Source organism: Halyomorpha halys, unplaced genomic scaffold (genome assembly GCF_000696795.3).
Source record: "Halyomorpha halys isolate HHAL.00 unplaced genomic scaffold, Hhal_1.1 Scaffold322.1, whole genome shotgun sequence".
NCBI classification, from domain to species: domain Eukaryota; kingdom Metazoa; phylum Arthropoda; class Insecta; order Hemiptera; family Pentatomidae; genus Halyomorpha; species Halyomorpha halys.
The window spans coordinates 105,125-113,670 of record NW_027104705.1 but is presented as its reverse complement, the minus strand read 5'-3'; the positions used below and the strand labels follow the sequence as shown (position 1 = coordinate 113,670).

Sequence of the window (8,546 nt, the reverse complement as noted above, 5' to 3'; positions counted from 1 at the left end):
ATTATTTTATTATTTCCTTTAATTTTCTATACTGTTTACTTTAAAATTATTTTCAAATGTAAAATACTTTAACCGTCAATCACCACTACTTCTCTATAACATCCTGTCAACAGTTCACTTTCACTATGACTTCGAGTCTGAAAAGTTCGTTTTCTGTTTTGTTCATTATCTTCCTCTATTCTTGATTATATTCTTATTCCCCTTTTTCCATCTCTTAGTTTGTACTGTATTTTATATTTCTTCCTTTTATCTGTTATTATTTCAGCTTTTATTAATTGTCTATAACCTTGTATAATTCTTATTTAATTTTTATATTTCATTGTACATCTTTTTAATTTTTCATTTACTTTGTTCATTTATATTTACATCATTTAAGTGTTGGTGTATTTTTTAGCTCTGATGAAGCCCTGCAACGTGAAGCGAAATATTGGCTCAATAAAATTAGTTTAATCACTATTAGAGTTTTTCTTTGACAATACCCAGACAATCTTCTTTTTATTATTACACACAATCAATGAGCGATCTTCCAGTTTATTAATGTCGCTTATTTATTAGTCCCAACGTTTCGACCAGAATTTCAAGCCTGTCTTCACTGACCACACCCCAACCATCTTCTCATTATATAAATCCATGGCCAACTATTAATTCATCATTTATTTTTAGTTTAAATTATGTATTTATATGTATGCTTTGTCATATTAGATTGCGAGGCCACCAGAAAGAAGGGTATGGACTCTCATGGAACCCAAACCTCAATGGATATCTTCTCTCTGCATCCGACGACCACACAATCTGTCTTTGGGATATTAATGCGACTCCGAAAGAGAATCGCATTATCGATGCAAAAACTATTTTCACCGGGCACACTGCTGTAGTCGAAGTAATTTCCTTATATTATTTCTTAGTGATGAGACCTAGCATTATCAATTTAAGGCGACAACTTAATACAATTTTTTTTTAGGATGTCGCGTGGCACCTATTGCATGAGTCACTCTTCGGTTCAGTGGCCGATGATCAAAAACTAATGATTTGGGATACGAGATCTAATAATACGAGCAAGCCATCGCATACCGTAGATGCACACACAGCCGAAGTCAACTGCCTCTCTTTTAATCCATATTCTGAATTCATTCTAGCTACTGGTAGTGCCGATAAGGTAATAATTATTTCTTAACTTTATCGTTTATTACTTTCCAGGAGAAAAAAGAAAACTATAAATAACAGTGTTCCAGATAATGCCTCAATAATTTTTTACCACTTACGCATTTGGATCATTATCTGAAGATGCACAGATTTCATTCCTAAAATCTGTGCATCTTAAGAAGTCACAGACTGCCCTACAGTTTCATTTAATAATGTTACTCTTACCCCTGTCGAACAGATCCGCTACCTTGGACTACATTTGGACAAATGATTAACCTAGAATCCTCACACAAGACTGAAAATACAGGAAACTGCACGTCGATTTCGACTATTACAGCACTTACTAGACAAACTGTCTAAACTTCCAACACATTACAAAAAACTGTAATAAGGGCAATCTGGACATATGGAGTTGAGCTTTGGGGCTCCACTAAACCTTCGAATTCCTCTCGTATTCAATCCTTACAATCCAAAATCCTAAATGCTCCTTACTTTGTCACAAATAAAATCATACATAAAGACCTTAATGTTCCCTATGTAACCGATCTAGCCCGAACCAGATATCACCCTTTCCATTATAAACTCCCTAACCACTAAAACCCCCTAGTTTCTAATCTTGCATCCTCTTCCATTCCTGACAATCCTCTGAGGCGCCTGAAAAGAAGATGGCCACAAGACCTGCTAATGTAAAACGTCATTAGAGTGCTGCCAATGGGTAGTTTCTCTACACGCCTGTAACACTCCAATACAGTTGTAAGTAGTAATAAATAAATATTTAAAAACAAAAAAAGTCATTATGTTAAGCTGTAAAAGTCCATACCTCCTTAGTGGCATAGTACTTTCACTAAGGTACCTCCTACACGAAGCAGGAGTACCTTTAATTATGGTTTAAATAAAAAATTGAAATAAGAGAATGAAGGAAAAATGTTGGATACATATACAGTTTGTATAATTTTTTTTTGTCTGACTACAATAAATAATGAGGCATATTTTCAATGGAATCCTCATGTAATAACTGACTAAATCAGTTAGTGAATTGGAAAAACAATCGATTGTAGATCGAAAATGAATTTTCAAAGTTTCTAGGAGGTTGGACATGGTGAGGGAGTGATAAAACGATATTTTCTAATTTTTTATTTTATTAATTATAAATCAATTATAGAGGTAAAATATGGTCTCTAGAGTAGAAAAAAAAGAGTGGAATAGTTATTATTTTCTAATGAACTGCACTCACACGAGAGGTTGAAAATGGATCAGACGTATTGTTCCGGTAACCTACGGCAACAGAAAGGTGAATCAGAAAGGCTTTGGACCAGTAGCGCCCATGTGGCCAGCATCAAAAGCTTGCCTCCTCCAACGCTTGGTAGCAAGTGAAGCAAGCCGAAAAGTGAGTGAGAGCCATCTTGTCTTGAGAAGCAGTACATCATTTTCGTTGTCTCTCATCAGGAATCCACCATGAGTGAGTAAAACTCTTGGAGTTGTTCCCAGTAGTAGAGCGGAGGGAGGCTTAAAGATGCAGAGGGAAGAAAGAACCACATGTAAGTCCACCTACCAATAATTAACATGCACCACCACTTATCATCATCATCAACCACCTCAACTTCATATCTACAATTTCCATAGCCCTATCATTCAAAATTTTACTAACCATTTAATCACAAATGTTTTCTTTCGGCCACCCACTACACCATCTGTAACTTAACAATAGAATTTTATTTTTCATTTACCCATGTTCATTTTTCATTTATACAGTCCACTTTAACCAACCAGCAAACCAAAAATGAAGTGTGTCCGGCAATTTAAGTTGAGGGCATACTTCATACACGTATGATATACACATTTTCAGATAATGACCATATACAGAATATATAGTAAGGAAAAGTATTGTTAAGATGGAAAATTTTCGAATTTGAGTGTTTTTATAAAAACGTTACCTCTAAATTCTTAAAGTCATTCATTCAAGAGTGTTCTCTGAAATAGTTGTTATTCAAAAACTGACGTCTTGAATGATGAGGCCATATACTTACTCGTAAATATTGAATAGTAAGGTTCTTGTTCAATATCTCTTTCGATTCATAATAAAAATAGAGCTTATTTGGCCATCATTTTGATATTTTCCTGCAAGAATAAAGTGAAACGGTGTAAACGAAGCACATTCACATGCACCCTTCACTTCTTAAATCATGAAAATTCCCTACAGTATCAGTTTGACGCTTACTTTTAAATGAAATTTTAAATCGAAATGATCTTTTTTCGATTAGTAATAAAAACAAAGCTTAATTAGCCATGATTTTGATATTTCCCTACAAGATTAAAGTGAAACAAAGCATTTGAAAGCTCTTCAAATTTTCAATAATTGGATTTCATAATTTTGGTGGTTTGTACATCATATATTACATTGATCGTGTAGGCATAATACCTTACTTCAAAACGATCATTGTCATTTTTTCATTGCTAATTTTTAATGTCTTTCCAACTGACCATGTTTGTGTCCCTTAATTCCTGACCTTTACTTAATTACATGATACTTTCCCCTACATGATCAATGGTTGTTCTTCATGTGATTCCGACTGACTATGTATGAGTCCCTTAACCGAGGAGAGGTATAGCGCTGAGCATTTTGTTTATATTGAGAAGTAAACGTCTATATTTTTCATCTGTTTTGTTTATACTTCCATCAACCTTCCGTTAACCCTTTGATGTTGTTATTGCTACCTGTTTATGTTAATACCTCTTGTACCTCCCTACCTATACTCAATTCAGTTTTGCTCTGACCTCCTTGCTACAGTATGTCTGATAGTTTCTCTCACCAGTTTACTCCTAACTTGACATCGTTTTATTCTCACTTGAACATTTTGCTTTTGGACACTTACCTTTCTTTTTTTTTTTTAAATCATGAGCCGAGGCTAGAAGATCTTAAATCTTTTACGAAATTTGGATTTTTCAGCTCCTGATAAAAGAGCTAAAATTTACTATTTCAATTTCAAATTGCATTAAAAGGAATTGTAAATATTTTTGTCATCGTCACATCCTATTACATGAAGAAAATAGTCCAAATCATCTACAATGAGAGAAATGCTCACGGGACACCTCTTCGAGGACACTTCTGCTGTGTTAATTAGTGAATAGCCTTATGAATGATATTTTATGGCATTGCTTTTAAATTTGTTATCTTATTTAATTTCCTTCTTCTTTTTACCACTAGAAGAAATCTACATTTAATAAGTTTAAATAAATTTTAAAAATTGCCTAATTTCTTCTTCAATACACAAATTTTTAATTTTAAAATATTATTGACCTCCTTGATAGACTATAATTTATAATTATCATTTTAGTTAATTGAACTTATTGAGATCGATTTTTCAAATTATCTACCACCTCACCAAATATTTTTATCATTGGTTTTAATTTGTTTGTTTTTTTTCTCAGACGGTTGCACTTTGGGATTTAAGAAATTTGAAACTCAAGCTGCACTCATTTGAATCGCACAAAGATGAAATTTTCCAGGTAACTTTTCCATATTACAATTTAATAATTAGTAATGCACTTCTCTAATATAATTCTGTGTGTGAGATTTTCCCTTAGAACTGAATATTATCTTTTTCTTTTTGTTTCTTTTCAAATTAGGTTCAATGGTCTCCTCATAATGAAACAATCTTAGCTTCAAGCGGAACCGATAGGAGGCTTCATGTATGGGACTTGAGCAAAATTGGAGAAGAACAGTCTGCGGAGGATGCCGAAGATGGACCACCCGAGTTACTTGTAAGTCATTTAAATTTTTTTTTTTTTTAATTTATATCAGCCTCATTGTGTAGAAAAACACTACAGTGGTGTTTATATTGATTTATAAAAATTTAAATTATTGAAATATAATTTGAGTTAATTTGCCATTGATTGGCCAGGTTATGTTAGATGTAGATAAGGTTAGATCTATTAACTCTAAATTATTTCAGAACATACACAAATGGGAACTCCCAACATTTTTTAGTTTCCAAGAAGCTCCTCCTTAGTATGCTATTATAATTTAAATAGCAATAGAATATATTTTATTACGACTTTTGGTAATTATTAAAAAATGTACTCTTAGTATTTTTATAAGTATTTATGTATGTGTGTGTGTATATATATATACATAATTTATGACCACAAAACCCATCTTTGGTAAGAAAGGAATAAAAACAGAATTCGGTAAAATCCAGGTGGTTAAAAGCTTTAAAGACTTGGGCAAAATAATCAGCAGAAATTAGTCAGAGAAAGAAAGCATGGAATACTGGGTTAAAAATTTGGAAAATTTATGCTATTTAACGAGTAGCATTTATAATAAAAAATGAATCCCAGACACTACTGTGTTAGTGATAAAACCAGTTATACTGTATGGAACAGAGACTATGTTCTTTCCCAGTCGGGAGGAACTGCTGAAAATAGAAAGAAGGATTCTTAGAAGAATCCATGGGCCCAAAATAACAATAGAAGGATACAGACTGAAATCCAACAGAGAAATTTACAGTGAAACCTCTGTTTGGAAACAGAAATGCGGGCAAGAAGACTTAGGTTTTATGGACAATTGCAAAGGATGGCCGAGGAGAAATTGACCAAGATTTTCTGTTGGATTATAGGATATAAATTCAATCACGGATGCACGTTACAAATCAAAAAGGAAATGCAGAGGCTAGGGATTACACAGGATGTGTGTGAAATAGAACAGAGTACCGGAAATTCCTGAAACATGCGGTGCTTGTGGTGGACAGTAAAAAACTCCTGTCTAGGAGGACTTGGATGGAAGAAAGGAAGAAGAAGTTCAGTGAAGTCCTCAAGCAGAGATGGGCAGAGAGGAAGAAATTTAAAAAAGAAACCTGAGTCATAGTTGCGTAGTCCTAGGGCTGTTTCGCGTCAAATAATGTGTGTGTGTGTGTGTGTGTGTGTGTGTGTGTGTAATTATATTAATTACTTTTAGGGTATATTCTTATTAGAAATCTTTTTTTATATACTTAATCAAATTATAGTTAGCTTAGTGTTTCTTATGTCATTATTTTTAACTGATTGAATCATTGGCTCTAATCCATGATCCATTAACCAGTGGTTCTAACCGGACAGATATTCTAATTCACTTTCTTTCTTATTTTTTTAATTGTAATTCAATTCTAAAGTTTATCTTAAATAAATTTTATTGATATTCATTTCAGTTTATTCATGGAGGCCACACTGCTAAAATATCAGATTTCTCATGGAACCCTAACGAGCCCTGGGTGATCTGTTCTGTATCAGAAGACAATATTATGCAGGTAAACAATTATCATTATAACTCGTATAAGAATAGAATTTGTTTGTATTAGAAGTTGTTGTTAGGTTTTTTGTTTTTTTTTTGTTTTTTCAAACAATTCTCAATGAATTCTGTAGTTTCATTTCATACCTTTTTAGGAAAATAATTTCAAATTTAATAAACAATTTAAATTTTTTTAGAATGTACAATACACAAATTTAAAAGTTTTGAATAATGTGTTTGTACTTCGATTTTTTATACTGGTTCACTATAGGACAGGAGTGGCCGACTTTTTTGTTTATAAGATCTACTTTGTGTTGCGATCAACTTTAATAGACATAGTCTAAGGGGGTGAGAAGGGTTGTGATGCGTACTATGTTTATACACAGTGTTTCAGTATAAGGTGCACTCCAGCGAGGTAAGGGTAGATAAGTAAAATATATGTTCAAAACTATAATAAATTCCCAGACCAAACTTTTGATAGCAGCATTCTGTACATACGGTATCTAAAAAATTCAACACTTGTTCAAGATAGATTTTTACTTACTTAAAATGTAATTTTATTTTTTTATCATAATATAATTTTATGTGTTGTACTATTTGTTTGTAAATATGAAAAAATGCACAGTAAGACTGATAATTTTATTTCCATGTTTTTTTTTTGTTTTGTTTTTTTTGGGCCAGGAAAATTTATCATGAAAAAATAATATGATTTTCTTTTTGGTAATCTATCAATAGCTCGCAGAGAACTTCTCGTACTGAAATATTGATATTCATACCTACGTATGTATCTACTACTACATACGTAGTAGATACACTTGTACTATGCTCATCTACATACCTTCGTATAAACAACAATTATTTTAAGGACTAAAAACTCACGTCCAGGAGAATTAAAAGAACATGGATAATTATTGACAATATTTGTTAATTCAAAGTAGCTACAGATAAAGACAGATTTAGAATTTAGTTTGTTGCCTTAACATTAATGGAAAGACTGAGTTTCCATGTCTCTAACGGAGGAATCATAATTAGGTTTATATCCAAACTAAGATAATTGTAATGAGTCCACTCGTTGCATTCGGTGACCAGTGTAACACGTAAGTCAAAATATATTATGCTCTCTGGGCAGTGTCAAGCTGTCTGAATTCTTGGAATTTATGACCTTCGTATGTTTATGTTTCTCTGTCTTACTTTAACAATAAAAATAGTTCTTGTTCTTCTTAACAAAGTTCTTTTAAGTTTACAATATGATAAATAAAAATAGATTTATAGTAATTTAATTAATTTTCAATAAAATTAATAAAACATAAAGGTTACTTAGGGGCCTTATGAAATATTTTTAACAATTATTATTTGTTATAGGTCTGGCAGATGGCGGAAAATATATACAACGATGAAGAACCCGATACACCTGCATCTGATCTAGATGCACCAGGCGCTGCATCGTAGAACACGTACCTGTAAAATTGTTTTTTAAATTGATTTCCTGACTTTCTAGAAAATACGGTCCTTTTTCTACTATTTATTACGAAAAGAAAACAAAAACAAAAAATAGAAATGGGTTTGTTCCATTGCTTGTTTTAAGGACTGTTTGTTGTTAAAAATATTTGTACAAAAATATCCCTTTTTTCTTCTTTTTTTTTTTTATTCCATAAAATTGTTATCTGTTCGGGCTAAAAAAATTTTTAATGTTCCTAAAAAAATGGACTTTTTTAAAAAGAAATTTTTTTTAGAATAAATGGTTGATTGGCCCATTAATTTATATATTTCTTTTCATGTTGAAAAACGTTTGTAGTAGTTACTTATATTCTTAATAAATGTTAAGGTTAAAGAATAACTGTTTTTGTTTTTTATAATCATCACCCTTCCCTTATATTAATTTGTAAAACTGTTATTACTATTTTCTGCTTTTTCTCGCAACCGCGGATTTAGAACTGGGATGAGGGACGGTCCCATTTTCTAATCATGTTAAGGGAGCGTGGGTAGCCATGGGATAAGGCGTGTGGCTACTAACTCCAAGGACCTGAGATCGAATCTGGCTGGGCAGAAAAAAAAAATATTTGATTTAACTTCCTAATAATTTACATCTATAACTAAAGAAAACAGGAATTTTACTGGTTTAATTTTATATATATATATA

At 32.1% G+C, this 8,546-nt stretch overlaps 1 protein-coding gene across 3 annotated transcripts in view; it reads left to right on the top strand.

Annotated features, from left to right (window-relative positions):
- Positions 1–8,178, top strand: part of Caf1-55 (chromatin assembly factor 1 p55 subunit) — a 15,456-nt gene extending 7,278 nt beyond the window's left edge. The window contains exons 4-9 of one of the 3 annotated variants that reach the window (XM_014421485.3): positions 703–880; positions 962–1,156; positions 4,573–4,650; positions 4,771–4,905; positions 6,327–6,425; positions 7,769–8,178. In XM_014421485.3, coding sequence (XP_014276971.1) covers positions 703–880; positions 962–1,156; positions 4,573–4,650; positions 4,771–4,905; positions 6,327–6,425; positions 7,769–7,855 — 772 coding nt within the window. In that variant the 3' untranslated portion in view covers positions 7,856–8,178. The remainder of the gene's footprint in view (positions 1–702; positions 881–961; positions 1,157–4,572; positions 4,651–4,770; positions 4,906–6,326; positions 6,426–7,768) is intronic. The other 2 variants (XM_014421487.3, XM_067053574.1) reach the window with 2 other exon arrangements.
- Positions 8,179–8,546: the final 368 nt, after the last annotated feature.